The sequence below is a fragment of the Somniosus microcephalus genome, chromosome 13 (assembly GCF_052327205.1).
Source record: "Somniosus microcephalus isolate GS21.2 chromosome 13, FLI_Smic_1.0, whole genome shotgun sequence".
Classification (NCBI taxonomy): domain Eukaryota; kingdom Metazoa; phylum Chordata; class Chondrichthyes; order Squaliformes; family Somniosidae; genus Somniosus; species Somniosus microcephalus.
The window spans coordinates 170,291,197-170,314,545 of record NC_140999.1 but is presented as its reverse complement, the minus strand read 5'-3'; the positions used below and the strand labels follow the sequence as shown (position 1 = coordinate 170,314,545).

The 23,349-nt window shown below is 41.7% G+C and overlaps 1 protein-coding gene across 9 annotated transcripts in view; it reads right to left on the bottom strand.

The window, feature by feature from the left end:
• LOC147108767 (uncharacterized) overlaps positions 1-23,349 on the bottom strand; it is a 347,177-nt gene that overhangs the window by 23,600 nt on the left and 300,228 nt on the right. For 7 of the 9 annotated variants that reach the window (XM_086005566.1, XM_086005565.1, XM_086005572.1 and 4 more), the window contains 5 exons: positions 20,920-21,017; positions 16,395-16,570; positions 11,163-11,347; positions 6,444-6,479; positions 4,211-4,396 (listed from right to left, as the gene is read on the bottom strand). In XM_086005566.1, the coding sequence (XP_085861692.1) occupies positions 4,211-4,396; positions 6,444-6,479; positions 11,163-11,347; positions 16,395-16,570; positions 20,920-21,017 (681 nt within the window). The remainder of the gene's footprint in view (positions 1-4,210; positions 4,397-6,443; positions 6,480-11,162; positions 11,348-16,394; positions 16,571-20,919; positions 21,018-23,349) is intronic. The other 2 variants (XM_086005568.1, XM_086005569.1) reach the window with 2 other exon arrangements.

Here is a 23,349-nt window from a genome sequence, read left to right as displayed (position 1 = left end):
TCTGCTCCTCAAACTGCTTGAAGCTCCCAGCAGACCCTTGATCCATTAACAAGTACCTAAAAATAGCTCCCTTGAACATTCTAACTTAGCCCTGCACTAAACCTCACAGATCTCCGTGAAACCAGAAAAGCTTCCATCTGCACAACAGCTCTACACAGCATGGCAGGAAATGCAACGCGGAAGGAGTCTTGCATCTAGCTTCTTTACCACTTCCGAATTACAACATTTTCAGAGCAGCCATCTGCTGTCGACAACAGTAAGCCACACCTCAAACATTCTCACAAAAGTTTCATCACAGTCAAAAACTATGTATGTTTTTAAATACAGAGCCAGCACAAAAGAGAACAGTAAACAAATACCATTGCATATAGAAAATAATTAGAGGGAACTTGACCTACAGAGCTCTCACAAAACTTGCCACTTGGCGGTTGAGCTGGAACTCCCTTCTGAAATATTTTCCATATTCAATAAATTCCAATGCAGCTTCATCTATGACTATTAGAATGCATTTATTGATTGAAGTACAGTACAGCTAATGCTTTAGCATTTCATTTCTCACCTATGAACACAGATTTTAAGTATTTTTTAAAGTGAGGAAACCGTGATGAAATCTTTCTAACTAGTCAACAGATTATAGTATTATTTTAATAATACTGAAGTGCTCTATTTTCTATTAACATTCAATAAAGGATATGGGCACGAAATTCAGTGACACCCCATTTGGGGGCGATAACCGAGTTAAGGCTGAACATTTAGCACCCGGCGTGGAAGTACCACCCCGGCCGTTAAATTCGGCTTATCGCCCCACACAGGAAGTGGAGCGCTCCACTTCCTGGTGGGGCGGTAACCAAGGCGATGTTGGGGCACAATCGGCTGCGCTCGGCAGAGGCTGCCTCGTTTCAACGCCCCTCCCCTTCAGTTAAAGGGCAGGGCCGCTGCGCACTCTGCAGGGCCTTCGACGGCCCACACTAGGCCACCAGGGTGGTGTGGTAACGCGGTGCCAGGCTGCGTGATGGCAGCCGGAACCACACCACGGCGAGCCAACCTGGAGGTCGGCCAGGGTCGTGGCCGCACCTCCCCTCTAAACACCGCCTCGCGAGCGGAGGTTGGTGCGGTTCGCGACCCGCGAGGCTGGCGCAGACATCGCACGCGGCAGCCTCGCGGGGAACAGCCGAATTTCTGCCGTGGGGTGGTAAGGGGATGCAGCAGGGCGGCCCGGGGCACTAATCGCTGGCGGCGCAGGATGCTACCAATGGGGGCGCGGTGCTTTCAGGTAGCGCCTCAGCAATGCCCCACCGAAATTCTCAGGAGGCGCCCCCCTGCCACCCCGGGCAATAAGCCCTTTGTGCCCCGTTAGCGCCCAGAGGCGCTGGCGGCAGACGCAAAGGAGCTGAATTTCTAGTCCCATTTGTGTGGAGCATCCAGGACAGCATGGTTTCTCATGAGGTTAAAGGTAAATGAAATGTAGTTAGGTACAGGAATATCCTGTTACCAAATAAAACCTAGAAAACTGACTGACATGCAGTTTATAAAAGTTGTTAACCTTGATAACAAGCTACTAAACATAAAATTGTAAGATTCTCATACATACTGCTCTGATCTAACAGTGCTCTGGAAGCCAAAGCTACAATTGCAATATAATTATGTTAGTGTTAATGTTTGGTTTTGGCCTTTAGCAAGCTTGTGGCATTTGAATAACAAAGTAACAAAACCATTATAGGAAGAAACGCAAGGGAAAATTAAGCCTCATTGTTCAACTCAACTGAATGACTCCAAAGAAGGAAAGGATATCTTGAAAGAAAAGACACATTATAAACAAATAAACAAACACATGCTGCTTGTGCTTTTTTTCCCCTTTGTGTTTAACCGTCAACATTGCTGAATTTGTACCAGTTACAAACATACAGAATATCTATTAGCAAGTTGCAGTTTATACAAAAATAGCCTAATGGTGCAACATAAGGACAATGTGCAATAATAATGTAGAATAAGAGAGGTCAAACCTGATAACCTTACCCATGATACTCATTCGGAGAGTGTTACAAGTGTCAGTTTTGTAAAACATCTTTCACTGAAACATGCTCTACTTGTATCGCAGATCATGAGTTAAAATATTTCCTTGGATCTGTATGATTCACTAGAATCAAGCAATGGACCAGTGACTGCCATATCACCTTTACCAACACCAGACCTTTAGCTACCGTAACTGCACAATATTTAGTATTCTTTATGTGACAGTGTCAAAAGAGTTGCATGTTAATTTTTCAAATTCACTTACTCTCCAGATACCATGGATAAGTCAGACCACTAATGGAGACTCCTTCTGTATGACATTTTTTATGTCATGTATACAGAAGCCTATTGTGGTCTATCTTCAGTTTGTTTTTGACTGAGGATGCTGGGCACCTTAAGCTTTTCTTTAAAAAAAAAACAACCAGGTCAAAAGCATTAACATTAAAGACACCTAATATTTTGTTTTGTTAGAGAACAATAATACAGAAAACCCAAATGCAAGATCCCATTTTCACTAAAATCATCAAAATAGGAGGTGTAAGGGAAGCTGGTGTGTACAGCATAGCTGCATTGACAGAACAAAGAATACAGCAAGTTAGTAACCTACCTTGCTTCTTTGCTTGTAATTCTCTAACTATCAAGAGGCAATTCTCCCAAAGTTTCATCACTTGGAGTCGATTCTGACTTTTGGGCAACTAACAGGTAAAGCGTGTACTCGCAACAAAGACGTGACCACAATTTTGAGATGCCGCCCAAATTTATGGAGAGCTGCGAGGTGCCGAATGGGCCTCGTGATGCAGCCAATCAAGGTAAGTGCAGGAGGAGTGGGGTTGGGGGAGGTAACTCCTTCAGGCTCCACCAAAATATCAAACTTACCTTGACCGGGCCGCTCCGGCTCCATCACCCGTAGAAATGATTGGAGCGTGCACGGTGCATGCTCTGACCAGTTGTGAACTAAAATGCCAATTGGGGGTCTCCGATTTGCCTACTGATATGGACCTACCAGCTGAAACAGGCAGGCGCTTTGGATGCCCAGTCATTGGCCCCTTTCAAAATGGCGCCGGCTACATCATTAGTGTTAACGGGGTGGCAAGGCTACCGACCCCATTTTGAAGCCGTTACCATCCGATTAACACAAGGCGACAAGTTAGAATCGGCCCCCTTTAGATTGCAGAGTGATGATTGACCTGTTTATAACCTTATGCCAAAGGCTGGCAGAGGCTATAGCCTGTACAAAATATTACGAGAGAGAGAAAAAAATAGTCCTCTCATTCACTGAAGCAATGTGAATGAAACAGTTGAGTGCTGTCAGGAGAAAGAGAACTGAAGATGTATCATATGGGGCTCATATACATGATGCAGGAAGGGGCGCTGTGTGGTGCACAATGGAAATCTTTCAAAGTGACCTCCATCACTGGCTTACTTGACTTACCTGCATTACCTAGATGACAAGGAATAATGTACTGTATTATGTCGATTTCTTGTCCTCTTGGTTAAATTTTAAGTATGTACAAAATATCAAAACCATAACATTGACACCTGTATGTTATCAAAGCTGCAATCATCTTGGGTTAACAGTAGATGGCACAAACTATTAAAAAAAAAACATTGTGCCTAGCTGGAATGTACCACAAAGGTGTGCTGTGGTGAAAAATATTAATTGGCACTGCTGAAGAAAATGCTGAAATACTGTTAAAATACCACGCAAGATATTGCTTTGTTACTGTAGAGGAAAGTCTAGTAAGGAGGTTCTACACTGCTGTTCATCTTTTAGAAGAGATTTGCAAATCTTACATACTTTATTCGGTCCACTATTCTTTATTTAGGGCAGAATATCACAGTGCATCAAAAAAAATGTATGCAGAAAATGCTTTAAAATGATACTAACTCGGTCTCCCAAGAATGTTCAATAGTCTGACTGTGGCTCACTCTGCAAGGCCTCTGTTACAACTTCCTCTTGTTTTATTTTGTACCAAGTACGTAGAAGGTTGAAACCTTACTCGGCGTAAGATGCATACAATTAGCTGTGGTACAATCCAATTTAAAATAACACCCGTCCTAATTATACCATAGCGGCAATTAGAAAAATAGTCACCACCAACACACTAACAAACAAACGGATAGCCAAAAGCCAAAACCAAGTTGGCAGATCTAGCACACCTACAACTTCAACAATGTGTTTATAAACAAAACCCACCTCTTTGAGCTTCTCAGGCTCCTCCTGCTCTTTGTCTTTAGGTTTCGATGAAGTTGGAGAAGTAGTTAATTTCTTTTCCCGGTCACCATGACTTATCTTAATACTAGTAGATTCCTGTAAAGTCCGTTTTAGTTCATTGATATTGGCCTGATGCTTCAATAGTACATCTTCCGATTTGTCCAGGAACTGGCACAATTGGAAAGAGAGAGAATGTTATGTTAGAAGTAACAACACCTTGTTCATCAGGGATGTTTAAACCAGAGGGAAGAAGATGTACCCATGTCGATTTCTTAACGTATTTGTCTGAAATTTCCCTACACGATTTTAGTGAAGGTGTCAACCGTTTAAAATAAATGGATTGACAACTCCGCTACAATAGCAGAGACAAGAATTTCAGACAAAAGTTAGGTGTTGGAACACTACTGTCCTGTCATTTTAGGGCCCTAGGCAGGTGACTGGACTGATGATCAGTTTTTTCTCCCTGTAGTGAATGTTCCATCAATTATAAAAAGTAATTCAGTTTAATTGTGTGAGATCTGATTTCATTACAAAATATACTTTCTAACCTTATCCTCCCTAAATATGTCAAATGGTGCTTTTCCCAGAATTACTTTGTAGACATTCCAATGCATGTCAATTTCGTGACAAACTTAGGTAGGCTGTCCTCAATCTCCTTATCGTGCTTGTGTATTAATGAGTGTTAAAGGTACCTTGGTACAGTGCTCAAAGTTTCACTGTTTATGGAACGGTGTTAAATCTAAAGCACGATAGCAAAATACTGCGGATGCTGGAAATCCGAAATAACAACAGAAAATGCTGGAAAAACTCAGCAGGTCAGGCAACATCTGTGGAGAGAAATTTGAGTTGACGTTTCGGGTCGAAACCCTTCTTCAAAACTGGAAAGAAAAGAAAATAGATTGAAGGCAAGGCTGCGATCAAACAAAAGAGACAATAAAAGGCATTCGAAGCCAGACGAGATGGTAATAGGCCCGTGGAGACAAAAAGCAGCTGAGATTAGGTGTGAAGTGTACTGGCAGGTAAGAGACAGCTGCCAGGTGAGAGAGAGAGAAACAAAAGGAAAAGGGGGGGGGGGGGGGAGGAGGACCCAAAACAAAGGGGTGGAAAAAATTATAAGTAAAAAAGTAATAGGGGCCGAGGTTATGATCTGAAATTGTTGAACTCGATATTGAGTCCGGAAGGCTGCAAAGTGCCTAGTCGAAACGTCAACTTAAATTTCTCTCCACGGATGTTGTCTGACCTGCTGAGATTTTCCAGCATTTTCTGTTGTTATTTTTACATCTAAAGCAGTTGCAGTGCAAATGTGAGTAATAAGCTGTATTTAACACAGAACTCAGCAGTTACCAGTTTTGTCTCTGATGGAGATGGTAACAGTTCCTACATCAAATATTATGCATTTCAGCAGTAATTCCAGCCACCCTGACACCACTCAAGACAATGTGATCCAACCCCCATTGTAAAACAACCTTCCCTCGTGTTAAGTTACATTTGCACTTTCACACTTTATTCCTCCCCCCCCTCCTCCTCCTCAATGGATAAGAAAACACGATTACACATTCTAGAGTGAATTTCTGCATCAAGTAGAAGTGACATTGCATCTAACTGGAAACGACATGTCTCTAATGTTGATAAATACAGTCCACAAAATGGAAAATTAACACTAAAAAGAAATCAATGGCAAGGGATTCTGTGCACAGCAAGCAAGTAAAAAGCATGGAGTACTATACAGCAATGCAATTTATCTGGTGATCAAACGATTTCATGAAAAGGTGGCTAATAGTTAAGAATCAGTTATCTTTCACAGAGTGAAGTCTCTGTAGCATTTTGACAGCATCGCAGTCACTCATGAAATGTAGGTTAGCGTATAAGTAGTATACTGACAACAATGAATAAACTAAGATTCAGAAAATTATCACCCACTTTCCTGTGTGGCAATGAGACAGATTATTCAGCCTTTTAATCTCTGAAACCCCATGAATTTCCAGTTTTGAATTATAATTCAACAGTTCAATGGATTTTGTAGGTGATAAATCTTGAAGGATATATGAGTTGGATCTAACTGAGGTTATATCTATATTTAGTTTGATGAGTGAATCTCCATTCAAAAATAAATAGAAACCGGTTATCTTCTAACTGGAGATATATTTTAAAACAGGTATGAAAATGTTTCACATAAACTACAGTAAAAACCAGTCCACAGTGGTCTGTACACTACCTCTTGCCTAATTTTCGGCTCATCGTCATGTTCCATCTGACAGCAAAATTTTAAAAGAAATCAAGTCAATTAAATCCAAAACACGAACAATCATAATTTATTGATCCCCATGTGAAACACGGAATCAAGCCTGACAATTTTAAAAACAATGCTTGAAACAAAGTAGTTTGTGCAACGGAAAATAGATTAAATCAATAAAAAAAGAGAAAGGATGCATTCACACTACAAATTTAGAGGTTGTTACACAGCAGTTTCTGCTTCATACTGACACTAAACTTGTGCAGGGTCAATCTGGAGTTAAGGTCTGACCTGACTCAAGTAAATAAGACCCTCTCCTCCTCCAAGGAATCTCACTCTGCTTCACTCCCAGTCAGCTTGGACCCTGCTTCTGGATTTAGTTTGCATTTACATCACATGGCCACTTTGCATCAACAATGCAGTTGTACTATAATTGCACTCTAAATCTACTGCTAAGCACTGGGTCGCATGGGTGACTCAAGATCATGGAGAATGACCATAGTCAACTTCCATATTTTTTTTTTTAAAGCTTTTATTGGAAAAAGATAAATAATTTAGAAGGTGTAGTGGTACTGTTATATTTAGATTTAGGAATTTGTCCACAAATGTGGTAGGACAAAGGACTTTTACTCTTTGATGACCAAGCCATCTTTCCTGGCTATTCATTCTCCTCCATATATCCTACATAAATTTCCCTAAGCAAAGGAAGAAGGACCCGTCTAACTATAAGCCACCATTAAGGCCACAGTCAAACTGTTTGTACTCTGTTACAACTATGTGGAAATATCTTCTAAGCCAACACACTTAACGTGAGCCAATATTTTGACTAGAGTTATTCTCTAATAACTTTAAATATGGCTCCTTCCTTGCTCTTTGGACGAACTGCTATAATCAATTTTCACTAACATATTTATCCAATGCCTTTTCATAGCAACAATTCACTGGGTTCACAGAAAATGTTAGATTTGTTTACAAGCTAACAATGTAATCAGCAATTGTCTGAATAATGGAATACAGTAAATGCTCCATCTTGGTTTTATTTGAGGCAGCAAAGAATGCTGAAACAGTGATTTCTATCACAAAATAAAATTTCATTATCAGCTAGCTAAGAATTTTGGGCAAGGGTTTCTCCCTATTGACAGTATAACAGCAAGTACTGGTGATTGCCCATGACTTGCAGTGCCCACTGAAGACAACTTTGTCCAGGGAAGCAACTAGATGCCAGAGGTTCAATTTGAGTTTCAGAGCTGAACGCACGCATTAAATATTCAGGTATCTGAAGAGATCTGGGTGCTTCAGGCCCTGTTCACAAATCTAAACAATGGAAGATGTTGCCCTGCTAAGCCATCTCCTAATCGTAAACAAAAAAGCGGTCATTGTTACATTTCACCTCAGTACAAGACATAAAATAAGTCCTGAATATACGTCCAGAAGGTGTCATACAGAGTGGAATTTTGCTTCTTTTGGTCCTGGAAACAGAAAGCAAACCTCTTCCAAAAAACTGTAATAGACAGCCTATGTCAGTACTCAACAACACATCATGCCAAAGTGCAGCTCTTTTTCCCCCCCCTATAATAGTCTTTTTTTGCTTCAGTTATCATACTCATTGCGAATAAGTGATTCGATCACAGGAAGATCATTCCTGAATAATTTGCATATGGCTAAGTGCTTACCACTTTACACACATTGTCAGCTGTGGCTCAGTTGGTAGCACACTCGCCTTTGAGTTAGAAGGTTGTGGGTTCAAGTCCCACTCCAGGGACTTGAGCACATAAAGCTAGGCTGACACTCCAGTGCAGTGCTGAGGGAGTGCTGCACTGTCGGAGGTGCCGTCTTTCGGATGAGACGTTAAACCGAGGCCCTGTCTGCTCTCTCAGGTGGACGTAAAAGATCCCATGGCACTATTTCAAAGAGGAGCAGGGGAGTTATCCCCGGTGACCTGGCCAATATTGATCACTCAAATAACAAAAACAAATTATCTGGTCATTATCACATTGCTGTTTGTGGGATCTTGCTGTGCGCAAATTGGCTGCCGCATTTCCCACATTACAACAATGACTCCACTTCAAAAGTACTTTATTGGCTGTAAAGCGCTTTGAAATGTTCAGTGGTCGTGAAAGGTGCTATATTAATGCAAGTCTTTCTTTCTTACCAAGAACTAGTACAGAAAGGAAAAACAAGAGTCTGTACTCCTACCAGTTATCCAGTTTAGCACTGGCATAACAGTCAGCCACAGAAGCTTTTCTGTTTGCGTCCAATGTACCACTGGCTTTCTGGGTTGGGTGATCCTTGAGAAACAGAACTGGAATAGTCTGTTGTATTCCTAAAACTTTGTGGATCCATTTCTCAAACAGATGAGAGCCATCAAAAAATAGATCAACCAATCTACTTGGGAAATCTGCAATAAACCCAAGCTCACCAATCCTAAAAATCTGGAAAGGAGCATTACTGCATTGAAAACCCATCTTCTACACACAGGTAGGTACTTACAAGCTCAGTTGAGCTGGAAGTTCTCGCTGGATCAGACAGCTAGAACACCTTTCTTGTTAAGTACTTGCAGTGCCAGCATTGGCTCAGTGGTCGCACTCTCGCCCCATTCCAGACACTTGAGCACATAATCCAGGCTGATACTTCATTACACTACTATAGAAGGGCTGCCCTGTTGGAGGTGCCATCTTTCGAATGAGGCATTAAAAGGAGGCCCCATCTGTCCCCTCAAGTGGACGTAAAAGATCCTGTGTCGCTATTCGACGAAGAACAGGGGAATTCTCCCAGTGTCCTGGCCAATATTTGTCCCTCAACCAGCAGCACTATAACAGATTATCAGGTCATATATCTCATTGCTGTTTGTGGGAGCTTGCGGTGTGCAAATCGGCTGTTTTGTTTCTCTACATTACAACAGTGACTACACTTCAAAAATTAGTTAATTGGCTGTAAATTCGCTTTGCAACGTCCTGAGGTCGCGAAATGCGCTATCTAAATGCATGTCCTTTCCTTTCCTGGGTTAAGTTCAGCAACTGGCCCATCCACTATTATAAAACATGCCCAGTACACCTGTTAAGAGCTGGTATTGGTTGAGTGAGAAATGTTGGTCAGGCTACCAGCGGAACTTCATGCTTATCTTCGTATTAAGAACATAAGAAATAGGAGCAGGAGTAGGCCATACAGCCCCTCGGGCCTGCTCCGCCATTCAATAGGATCATGGCTGATCCGAATCTAGACTCATGTCCACTTCCCTGCCCTCTCCCCGTAACCCCTGATTCCCTTATCAGCTAGGACAATGTCTATCTCCATTTTAAATTGATTTAATGTTGCAGCTTCCACAGCTCTCTGGAGTAGCAAATTCCATAGATATACTACCCTCTGAGTGAAGAAGTTTCTCCTCATCTCAGTTTTGAAAGGGCAGCCCCTTATTCTAAGATTATGCCCCCTAGTTCTAGTCTCACCCATCAATGGAAACATCCTCACCACATCCACCCGATCAAGCCCCCTCACAATCTTATATGTTTCGATAAGATCGCCTCTCATTCTTCTGAACTCCAATGAATAGAGTCCCAACCTATTCAACCTTTCCTCATAAGTCAACCCCCTCATCTCTGGAATCAACCGAGTGAACCTTCTCTGAACCGCCTCGAGAGCAAGTATATCCTTTCTTAAATATAGAAACCAAAACTGCACGCAGTATTCCAGGTGTGGCCTCACCAATACCCTGTACAACTGCAGCAAGACTTCCCTGTTTTTATACTCCATCCATCTTGCATCAGGTATATCGTATCGCAAGATAAATGTATGTGATAATTCATGCACAGCAATAGTACTAGCAGCAGCTGCTGCAGTTTCGAGAACAGCAGCAGGCAGGTATCTATGTGAGTTGGCGGACACAGTGACAGTAAGCCCGACTGCAGCCTTTATTGCATCTAACCATGAACATGTACTTTTCTCTGTATCTCTTATCATGCTGTCCTCTGTCATGATGTCGTTCTCCAGTATCTCTGATTCAGGGTCTCGGGTCACTCATTACCTTGGACTGCAATCTCTAAACCACTCTGCTATGTCTCCTTACTCTCCGACTTCTTGATGTTTTTCCCAACTTTCTCCTTACTGCTCGTTATTGATGGTACTTTTGGGTCATCAAAGTCAATTTCAAGCACTTCCAAGTCAGGTATAGCAATATCATTTAGGAGATGAAAGAACCCTCTGCTCCATTCCAAGATTGCACCTTAATCCCTACCTTAGAAAAGCACTCATTCTCTACCAATATGAATTTGACTATTTCTTTTCTCCGCCATCCGCATGAGCTTTTCTAGTGAGGCTGCAATTTGTGTTGAGTCATGGCCAATTCTGAGCTGTGGACTTACTCCCATCAGGAACTAAGTTTGCATTGCTCACACCAATATCATTTAGGCTCCTTAGAACCAGCACAGAGGAGAGATTCATCCCATCAGAATCAGCTGGATTTGAATCCAGTCCCAGTAGTGAGCTTGGATAGTGTGTTAATCCAAGTCTTTAATTATGCTGTCTGACTTGACTCAAGACAGACAGACAAAAGCAGAGGGTATTTATTTACAGACACATGCTAGGCTCGACATGAATCTCTCTTGTATTTCGACACAATCCCACTGATCTCCGAGTACAGTGGACTATTGGCTAATAGCAAAAAGATTGTCTGCATCAGGATCTTAAAACTTCAACACTGTTTACCTTCATTTCTTTAATTTTTGTTGGTGTAGTTACTTCATCTGTTTTTTCTGATTTTTGGGAGGATTTCTTGCTGTCTGACTGTGTTGTGTCTGGAGTCTCTGTCCTTGAAGTCTCGCTTGCGTCTTTCGTTGACTCCTTCAAAAGTGCATCGTGGTTTTCCCCAACTGAAGCTGGACGGAAAAACTCTGCAAGTCAGAATATCTGACGTAAAATATGGTCATTATAATCTAACATTTTATACTAAGCACTGCGAGTGTAATTTGATACAAGGGAAAGTCAAGGTGCACTAGTTTACTCCTGAAAACACATTGGGGGGGGGGGGGGGTGGGGGTGGGAGAGAACTGGTCCCCGTCGGCACGTTTATTGGGCAAACAATTAGAGTTGGGGGGGACCAATTCCTGGGTGCACCCCGGAAGTGTGCCAACGTCTAAGTGTCCAGGATGCCCGCCTAAAACAGACTAATCAGAGTCCTAATGGCTGTTTTACGACCCCCGCTGCCAAATGCAGCATAAATTGGGCGGAGCAAGTGCCCAGCATGCTACGTTCAGTGTTTCTGGGTGTACAGCGTACTTAGAGACTGCTGGAGGCGCCGATGAAAATGCAAGTCAACTTTTTTTATACTTAACTCTATGTGGAGCCAGGAGGAGGAGCAGCAGTGCTCCTCTCAGCTCCACAACAAAACTGTGGGCTTCTGAAGGCCCAGTTTACTCCTCCCCTGCCCCCGTGGACTCTTCCCCCTCCTGTTTGCCTCCCACCCCCCAGACTTGCCTATGGATTGGCCCCACGTCAGAGCCAGACAAGCTTTCCAGGGCTAGTCCGCTGCATTGGGATGCCCGATTAGCATCTGCAGTTCACCAGTTTTATGTTGAGGAGGCCCAACCCTCAATTCGCAGTGGGCCTTGGACCTCCAGCGGCGCCGGTTCCTGGCGTTACACCAACTTCTCCTCTATATGTCCCCACTTGCATATCCTATCTTTAATTGATACTACATAACATCAAACTTATTTTCAAATACACTATTACAGCCAAGGCGCCATAATGTCTGAGCAAATAAGGATGTGAATTGTTGATTATTTTGGAGTCAAACATATATGATGCACAAATTTACACGGATACAGGAGTACAATTGAACTCTTGCCTGCAGTTCATTCGTGGAAGTAAACACTGGCATTTGCATCTTTTCAAGAGTGAAACTGATGTTAGTTCTAACATGCCAACAAGATGGATACATAGAATATTATAACAGAAACAGACCATTTGACCCATCAAGTCTGCGCCGTTGTTTACGTAATCCCACTCTCCTCCTCATTCCCCAAACTCTAATATTTCTTTTTTTCAAGCAACTATCCAATTCCTAGTGAATAGAATTTAGGGGCTCTGTTACAACATCAGTGGCAGGGAATTCAGCATTCTAACCATCTCATGTAAAGATTTTTCTTTAATCCTTATCTTAAACTTTTCTTTGATTATCATAAATTTGTTTTCTTTTGTTACTGCCTCGTTAATCAGTGAAAACAAATAATTTTTTACCTCAAACTTTCAGAATCTTGACGATTCCTATCAAGTCTTCTCCGCTCAAGTGGAAAAAGCCACAACTTTGCCACTCTGTCTACATAACTGTCAGCCCGCATCAGTTTTCAGTTTTTTGCTTGATTTGTGCAGTCCTTTTGACATACCAAACAAATAATTTAAACTACTATACGTGCGCTAATGTGAAGATGTTGGATCTGGATTTTCCCAGTAGCACCATCACTCATACGTAAAGTTAAATATTTTAGATCACATTGCTGTGGAGTGCTCTTTGAAAAACAGTTCAAGAAAGCATGCACCAATGCACCTTGCCCCGAGCGGTTTGACTTTCGCATTCACTTTCCCTGGTTTTCAAAGGGTGGAGAAAGTACTAAGTTCTCTACGTGAAAGCTTTTTCTCGCTGATAGAACTAGCCGGTTTATTTTTGACAAATACTATAATAATTTTACCGGAAAAGCATTTTACCTGTGCAAAATAGGGTCACTTTAAATGAAAATTACTGTGCTGGAGTGCTATGAATTAATGAACCGATTCTAGGTAGAGCTCACTTCATTCGGATTTTAATCTGCAATCTTCCCTCACTTGCCAAGATGATGTAGAGTGCAGCAGCCTGATAAGTGCTCTTTTCTGCTTTAGAAAGGATAATTCGCTCAAGTGAAAAATTATTCCAAAATGATCTGTGGTGTTCAAAATTTTACTAAGTTTTCAAAAGGTAAATCTTCCATTGGTCAGTGAGTCAGCAACTAGATGACATAAATTTAAGATTCCTACTGAAAGAACAAGGAGATATCAGGAGGATTTTTTTTATTTTTTAAATGGAGATGGTTGCTAAAACATGCAACGACTTATCAGAAACAGTAATCGAAGCAGAATGCACATGTTGTTTTAAAATGGAAGTCGATATATATTTGAAAAAAATAAGTAAATGGGTATGGGGAAAAATTCTGGAATAGAATTGTGGACAGCTTTTTTTTTTATAAAGAGATCTGGCACAGGTGCGATGGGCTGAATGGAGGCACGGAGAGCGAGAGAGAGCACTGTGGTGTTTGCCAGCTATGAGTCTTTCATATTTGTGAATGAACGCATTATTTGTGAATGTGTGCAATCACTACTATAACACCTTTGCCACAGTGCTGCAAAATACTGGGCCTTCATATGTTTTCAGCACAAGTTTTTAAAAACAAGTTAGAAATTAGCACACATCCAAGTTCAATGCTGCTATCTTTGAATACAGTTGCTGTGGCTTGAAGGATATGTGGTAACATCAATATTTCTTTTTGTGTCAAAGTGTAGTTTCTAGTAGCAAGTAATAAAAGAGCCTGTGCGATTTGCCCCAGACTTTATATATGGTGACTCTTGCGGTTTCTACAGGCCACTTATTTACACATTTGTAAAGTTACATTTAACCCAGAGCAATAAAACATCTGCATTGTAAAATATATGTTACTGCACCACATTAGGAGATGGGGTGAACTCGTACATTTCTTATACTAACAAGGTGAAGAACTTAACTCAATGATTACATCAAATAATTTATTTGAATGTCAAATCAAACCTCTATAAAATCAGTTTGCAAGACACCTTTCAGTGTGATATCTGATATCAACAGCTTAAATAGCTGATAAAAATTAAACGAGTAACCGGTCACTTTCTATACTCGAGAATAATGGGGCAGAAATTCGGGTCTCCACGGGTGAGTGTGCACGGGGTACTCACCCGTAGGCCCAATGGAAGTGCCGGTTTCCTGCATGCACGGGAAACCAGCACTTCCGTTCCTCTAAACGAAGGGGTTCAGAGGTTGAACGCGGGCGCGGGAGAGGCTGCGCATGCGCATTGAACTTCAGGTTTTTTTTTTTTTTTTTTTTAAATACAGGTTTTCCCGTGAGGGTAAGCCTGCAGAAGTTAGAAGGCCTGCTTTTCACAAGGTAAGTGGTGAATTAATTAAAATATTTTTCCCCACAGGTTTATTATTTTTAAATACTTTAAAGCAAGGTAAGTTTATTTTTAGCCCCGTTGGAAAATAAAATCATTTTTTTCAAAAATTTAAATTGTTTAAAATAGTTATTTCATGTAATTTATAGTTTATTCAAAAAATGTGATTAAAAAAAAAAATTATTTGAAGATTTAGTGCTATTTTGGGGCCGTAGTATTTATAAGTCTTGACAGCACTTCCTGTCAGACTTATGAATGGAGCATTCCCTGCTCGGATTGGCTCCCCATGGCCCACGTGATCCCAGGGGACGCATCAAACTAACTGCGCCCCTGGGATACACAAGCACTGCGCGCCGGCAGCTGGACCAGGCCCCGGATCGGAATTCCACGGGGGCCCACAGCTCAACGGCCGGCGCGCAAGCTAAGTGCAGATCGGGGGCTTACACCCATAGGAAGCCCCTGACCCGAATTTCTGGGCCAATGTGTTACAGCTTTATGAGGGACTTCAGAATTAGAAGCAACATTGTGTCGTAAACAGCAGCATCTGTATTTCATGAGCAACAATAACGATTTTTGTTTTCCATTGTGACAAAAATGCGTTGCTTCACATTTTTCAAATGCGTTTTGCCTCAATACAAATTTCAGGTCCTAGTCAGCCCCCTTTCAATTTGCATTTCGAAATCATAGAAGGCCATTTCGGTCCATCGTGTCCACACCGACCGACAAAGAGCTAGCCAGCCTAATCCCACTTTCCAGCTCTTGGTCCGTAGCCCTGTACGTTTCGACACTTCAAGTGCACATCCAAGCACTTTTTAAATGTGGTGCGGGTTCCTGCCTCTACCACCCTTTCAGGCAGCGAGTTCCAGACCCCAAACACCCTGGGTGAAGAAATTTCCCCTCAAATCCCCTCTAACCCTCCTACCAATTACTTTAAATTCACTTGTAGAAAACTGCTACGGTGGAGGTTGGGGCTGTATAAATGTGGCACCTTAAGTATTGCAACCATAATTTTATTTAGGTTCTTCACCTTGTCCAACTACTGTGCTGCAATGCATTCGGGGAGCAATACAGTGTATGTTTGGTACAAAGGGTTAAAAAAAAATGCTTATTCACATCTGACCTGTCCTTAATGCCTTTTTGTTTCTTTATTTGTAATGGCTAAACTTGCTTCTTCATTCTTGGCTGGAAAGCAAACGTTACATGTACCACGTGAAGCCACTTGCACCTCTGGTGAGATCTTGGTGCACCATCGTGGAAACTTACCTAGAAAGCCATTCATTTGCCCTCAAAAATATTTGATCAGTCACAAAATAATGCAGAGCATTTTCAAAAGAAAATGATCACTAAGCATTTAAAACAGAATGTACTGGTACACCAAAAAAAATCAATAGAGCTCAGTGATTCAAATGATAATGCCTCAAGTTTATTTTAGCTGCTTTAGTTAGTTACAATCGCAGCACTTTACACATGAGAGGAGGTCCCAGTTAAGGGACAAAAATGTATTACACCCTCTCATGAAAAAGAAGAAAAATATGAAACAGTATGGAGGAAAGAGAAGGGAAATAGGATCAGAGTGTGTGGCTCTGGTACAGGAGGTGGCACCACAGGTATTGTGAACTTAATGGTTTTCTCCTGGACAAAGATTTGCAAGATTCCTCACCAGTTTATGCACAGCACTTTTTTTGTAGCGCAGATTTAATGGAAGATATCTTTGTTAGTACTCGTGCACTGTGCCAACCAAAATATTTATTATTACCAAAAAAGTCATACCTCCATCTAGACTCCTTGACATTGTATATCTTTTGCTTGAAGAGCGGTCAAAATAGGGTGCTGGACGATCAATTAATGCACTGGCTTGCCTTGTTTGAGCCTGTGTACGGCCACTGTAACGGAACTTTGAGCCCATTACAAGGAATCCCTTCGGAGGTGGCTCAGGGGACACAAGTCTAAAAGGCAGTTAATGAACACAGTTACTCCATATAAAAGACAGAGACAAATTTTGTCAATCACCAAAGTAACTGACAAAATAAATTACAACTTATAAAGCAATGATGTGACAAAAACAACTTGCATTTATACAGCACTTTTAACATCGAAAAACATCTCAAAGTGCTCCACAAAAGGAGATATTAGGAAAGGTGCCTAAAAGCTTGGTCAACAAGGTGGGTGTTAAAGAGGATCTTAAAGGAGGAGAGTGCGGTGGAGATGCAAAGCGGTTTGGGAGGTGAATTCCAGAACAGTGAGTGCAGGCAGGGAGGCAAGATTGGAGGAGTAGGGAGGAGCAAGTCTATGGAGGGGTTTGTTGATGAGGATTTTGAAGTTGATGCACTGAGGGATGGAAGGATAATGGAGGGCAGCAAGGACTGTGGCAAAAGGTGAGTGGGAATTAGTGCAGCCAAGATACAGGCAGTGAAATTCTGGAGGACAGAGTTTCTGAATGATTTGGAGTTTCTGTGGATTCTTATGTTCTTATGTGTGGAGTTGGGCGACAGCAACACGCTTGAGAACCTTAGAGAGGATTGGGAGGTTGGAGATAGGGCAGTAGAGGATAGAGGGCAAAGGTCACCTTAAGGAGCAAGGTGTTTCAGCTGTTTTGAAAGGATTGAGTCCTGAAACAATGGCATAGCCACCTTATTCCAGATCTAGTTTCTCATAAAACATCTTTTATGTTTCTTCAGTTTAGTAACTTTACAGAATCTCTCTACAGCTTGCCAACAACGGTCTTATGGCTACCACGGACTACAAGAGATACTATTGTTAGAGTCACTAAAGCTCCAGTGTTGGGCTCCTCGTTTCATATTCCAATGTTTTCTCTGATTTGCATCCATTTAGAATTCAGATCCATTGTTCAACAGAGAAACTGTATAGTTGTCTAGTGCTGACACCAACACACCTACAAAGAATTGTATTCTCATTTATCTTTAGAAACTGCAAATAAATACAAAAAAGATGTCTTGGTGAAGGTTCCTTTATTTTCACTGTGAATCAGTGGTTTATTAATAGCCCTGCCACCAAAAATTTATAATTGTTCGTATTGGTTGAAAATATTGTCCTCCTCTTCATTGCAAGCTCTCTATTAGTGTTAAAAGATTTACAAGCAGTACAACATTGTGGGTTGCCCCCACAGGTAGAAACAAAAATCAACTGAAGTCTTCACTCTTGCAATTTTCTTGCAGAGCCAAACAGTAGTATTGGTGGTGGCCAATGATTCAAGACTGCCTGTTCCATCCTGCCCTTTCAGAGGTGAGTAGACTGGAGATTGGGGGGGGGGGGGGGGGCAGAGAGCATGGGGAACATCAAGGAAACAGAGAGTCAGAGAAAGACAAAAAGGGGAATATTCCCAGTGGAGGGGCTATAAAAAGGGCAGCAAACAGCTTTATTTATATGACATTTCAAATCTGTGGTTAAATAAACACAGTAAGGATTTTCACTACATAAAACATGAAAGTGTAAGCGAGCATTTGTGTGAGTCACTGGTCTTGGAAAGGTACATCAGTGGGATCCAACATCACGCTGTTCCAAGAAAATACATTTTTATTTTTAAAAAGCTTAAATTTGTTGGCATTCTCGCATAATTCTCATCTTCACTTGAATGTCTTCATCATTGGAGGGCCTGTCCCATAAATCTCTAAATGATATAAAAAGTGATCACTTTTACTGTGACTTGACCAGGTAATTTTCTTCATGTAAGGCACAGTATCATTTTGTAAAAACAATATTAGTTTGTGATAATTTCCTGACATCACCTCATGAAAAGTTATGAGGTCATTACAATGTTACCAGATGATTGCTTTTTAAAAAGGACTCATTTTGCTGAAATATATTGCATAATAAAAAACCCATTTGTACACATGTTGGTCCCATAACTCTTTAATCTGCAGATAAATATTATAAGCAGTCTGCTAAAGTAAAATGATACTGGATAATTATCATAGATCAAAAATAATAACTTGCACTCTTTAATGTAGCAAACATCCCTAGGCACTTCATAGTAAAGGTAGTAGAGGATGGGGGAAGTAAAACAGACATCAGTCAGTGGTAGAAGAATTAGACATGGTAACAAAGCTTGGTCTAACAGTCAAAGAGATGCATTTTGGAGGAAATCTTTTTCCAAGTGGATAAAATAGCAAAGCAGAAGAGTTTAGGGAGAGAGAGAGTTCTAAAGGTTATAGTTTGAGCTTTCTCCAAACTCTAAAACTTAAAACTCAATTTTAAATCAGAGGGGAATTTTCATAAGCAGGCTGAGTTTCATATAAACTAACATCTGCAATGCTAATTTCCCTAAGTCAAAGTATAATGCATTGGAAATGACTTAGAGTGCCCACCACATACTCCTTTCTATTTTGAAAGGCTACACTATCAGACTATTACGTTCAGGCTAAAACTAATAGTCAACATTTATTTACAAATAAACAGTACATAGAAGCAGTAACACACAGCAAGAAACTAGAAGTACCCCACTTAAAACAATAAAGATAGAATCAGTCCACGAGGGGTTAGAATGTATTTGTTACACGGTCAAATATCTGTAAAACTTTTCAAAGAAACACTCAATAGACAACGGGCAATTCCTATTCTGACCTCAGGAATTCAACTTCACAAGTGAACGGAGCTAAACAGGAGAGAAATCTTCAATTCTTATCCCACGCGAAAGGCCTCCAGGGATTCCAAGGATACAATTGAGCATATTGTGCATAGAATGGCTTGAAGAACAGATGTTCCCACTTTGAATATTTACTAATGTTTTGTCTACATATAATTTGATTAGCAGCTGGGATAAAGGCTTGGTATCCTTAAAATATTACGAATCAAACAACCTGGCCTGTATCTCCCAGACAATTTAGCTGGAGTCTCCATTTTGAATTTTAGAAAGACAGCATCCACTTTGAGTCTATTTATTTCAAAACTATGGAATAAAATACAGAAATTTTGCCTATTTAATGCCAAATGAAGACTCTGCTTTTGTCATACTAAAGTTCACTGGCAAGATAGAAGGAGGAGGAAAGGCATGCACATCATAAACAAGACAGGGATGTGAAACAGAAAACTACCAACATACATGTCCTGAGACAGCATCAATGTGTAGCCACTAACAAGTAAACACTGGTCACGACATGTGCACAACGTACAAGAGTTTTTGCTGCCCTCAAAGCTGTGTTTACGCAAGCTTGGAAAGAAAATATGGTTCAGTCCATTGAATAAGCAAGATATGGTTAATGGAGAGATTGCTGGATTTTTAGCACTTATGAACTTTCAGTAAACCATGAACACATGACTAGGACCAGAAATTTCAGTTTGGCAGGTGACCTCACAGGTGCCTGCAAGTAAATATTTTTGAATTTAACAAAAAGCTAAAGCTCTGTTTAAAGAAGAATAACCATGCCAGTGCTAGTTATCTTGAAGTTTAGGCATCGTCTGCAGTTGGAGACCATCACAAGTTTTGTGTCCTCCATTCTAAAATCTTGGACTGGGGATATATGATAACAAGTTATTTGTAAATTGATTGGCAGAGTTCCTTGAACTGATCCCCACTCCAAAAATATCAAAATGAACAGGGATGTGAAAAGTGCATCTTCAATCCTAAAGACAATCAGGAATGTTTGAGTTATGGCATGACAGACTTTTGTCAGATTAAAAGAATGACTAATGAGAGAGTACCTGGAACTAGCACAAGAAAAAGGAGAGAAGCGATGAGGCTGATTATGATGAGAAAATTGACACATTATGGGCACATCAATCACAAGGATGGTTACTGTGATTGTTGTTGTCTGGAAACATTGATGGTAATGGAGCAAGATGCAGGCAAGGCAGAAGAACACTGCTAGATGTGACAGAATGGGCAGGGGAAATTGCAGGCACTGCACTGGTTGCCAAACCTCCAGAATGAGGCAGGCAGAGAGCGAGAGCGAGAGCGCGAGCGATGGAAAGAGGCGCAGAAGAATATATTGTAACAGGAAACCTTCCACACATCAAGATATACTGCTGTTGTATGCTGTAACTTTCACGAGCAATACCTGTCTGGTATATCTTAAACTGAATTATAAAAGCAATCCAATATCACATAACTTCCAAAGTTGTATGTAATGTTAAGGATCCCTCACTGACAGACAGAGTACATAAAGGCACTCTTTCTACAGCATATTCCTCGTTGTGTTTACATGGCACCAAACGGCAGTATTGTAAAGAACCTCTAATATATTGGCACAATTTCAAAACATTCTCTTGAACCCATGCTCAATACATCTAATAATTCTCTGCAGGCATAACAAACGATCACCCTTGCTTTCCTGTTTACCTGAAGAATGTGTGGTGCTCAATGCAGACTTTCCAGAGTCTCTTGGCAGCCCGGTGATTTGGAAGCTTGAAACCAATGGTGCTTTCAAACTGCTCGTACTGGAAAATGAAGCAAAACATGAATATGTTAAAGCATAAACCTTTTACATTTTCAGTCTATTACACAAGCCATTAAGGAGAAAACAAATGTTGTCAATTGGCTTCCAACAGTTGTACGTAATAGTAAAAAAATCAATTGATGTCACATCAATTGGTGACCAGGTCTGGGGAGGAGCAGGAGAAAAAGTGTGATTGGTAGTTGGCAGGGCCAGGGGGGGTGGAAAAATAAATCAATCGGTGGCTGGCAGGGATCGGTAGTTGGCAGGTTGGGGAGGCCTACGCTCGATTAATGAGGGTTCGGTAGAAGTACTCCTGCTCTTCCCCGCTCCACATTTGGGTAGGTATGGGACCTTCTTACCGGCTAACATCACATTGTGCTGTGCGATTTCAGCACATGGCGAGTGAAGCACTGGAAAATCTACAACGAAGCAGCGCAGGACCCTAATTTACATAAATTATTTTCTACTTACAATGTTGCTGGTTTGACCTCCTACCGCCAGCACAACCTCCTTTCTCAATATGGCGGGCGGTGCACTTTCAGCAAACGCGTTTCCAGCCAGCCATGTTGGGGCTTATTAGGTTGGTTAGCTCCCGAAAAATGGGTGGTGTATGGCCAAGTTTATAGACCATTAACTACCTTCCTCTCATGTGAAAACCTCAAGGATCAGCCAATAAAGATGATGACTATCATCTAGATTCTCCGTTTTGCAAACTTGCATACATTAACAGAAAGATTGCCCGAGCACCAAACAGACTTTGTCCTTTGTTAGCGCCACCATCTCTACTCAGAAGCTAATTAGGTCAAAGGTGTGCCACCTCATTAAAACTGTTGATGTATCTGGACATTTTTACATATTGCTCCTTGACTTGACACATGCAAATGAACTCTTTCAGTTACAGCTGGCTTAAGGCCAGGTTTGAATTGAGATTTACCCTATCTGAAGTCCTATAAAAAAAACAGAAATGTCCTCAATTTGGCACAAGTTGCATTTACTGTATATGGTGCTTTTAATGTAATGAAACGTCCCACGGCACTTCCACAGGAGCGTTATCAAACAAATTTGACACCGAGTCACATAAGGTGATATTAGGATAGGTGACGTAGGTTTTAAGGAGCGTCTTAAAAGGTGGCAAGAGAGGTAAAGAGACGCAGAGGTTTAAGGAGGGAATGCCACAGCTTAAGGCCTCAGCAGCTGAAAGCAAAGCTGTCAATGGAGGAGCGATTAAAATTGGGGATACACAAGAGGCCGGAATTGGAGGAGTGCAGAGATCTCTGAGGGTTGTAGGCAATGCCCCCTTTAAGATGCGCAGCCACGCAGCGTTCTGGAGCTCCTGCGCAGCCAGCTCACCGGCTTTTAAATACAAAAACTGCAGATGCGTGGATTTTTGAATGGGCTGCACAGCCCACTAAAGGGGCCGCATGGCCCCCCCAAAAAGAGGCAACATTGGTTGTAGGGCTGGAGGAGGTTAGAGATAGGTAGGGGTGAGGCCATTCAGGGTTTTGAAAACAAAGAGGAGAATTTTAAAATTGAAATGTTGCTGGACCGGGAGCAAATATAGGTCAGCGAGCACAGGGGCGATGGGTGAATGGGACTTGGTGCGAGTTAGGATATGGGCAGCAGAGTTTTGGATGAGCTAAAGTTTTTGGAAGGTGGAAAATTGGAGGATGGTCAGGACAGCATTGGAATAGTCAGGTTTAGAGATAACAAAGGCATAGATGAGGGTTTCAGCAGCAGATGAGCTAAGCCAGGGTCAGAGATAGGCGATGTTACAGGGGTGGAAGTAGGCGGTTATGGTGATGGAGCAGATTTGTGGTTGGAAGCTCATCTCCGGGTCAAGTAGGACGCCACAGTTGCGAACAGTCTGGTTCAGCCTCAGACAGTAGCCAGGGAGGGGGATTGAGTTGGTGGTTAGGGAACGGAATTTATGGCAGAGACCGAAGACAATGGCTTCGGTCTTCCAAATATTTAGATGAAGGCAATTACTGCGCATCCAGTACTGAATGCTGGACAAGCAGTCTGACAAATCAGAGAGTGTGGAGGGTTCGAGAGAGAGATGGTGGGTGTCGTCAGAGTACATGTGGAACCCGATGTCGTGCTTTCGGATAATGTCGCTGAGGGGCAGCGTGTAGATGAGAAATAGCAGCGGGCCAAAGATAGATCCTTGGTGGGCACGGTGGCATAGTGGTTAGCACTGTTGCCTCACAGCGCCAGGGACCCGGGTTCAAATCTGGCCTCGGGCGACTGTGTGTGGAGTTTGCACATTCTCCCTGTGTCTGCGTGGGTTTCCTCCGGGTGCTCCGGTTTCCTCCCACAGTCCAAAGATGTGCAGG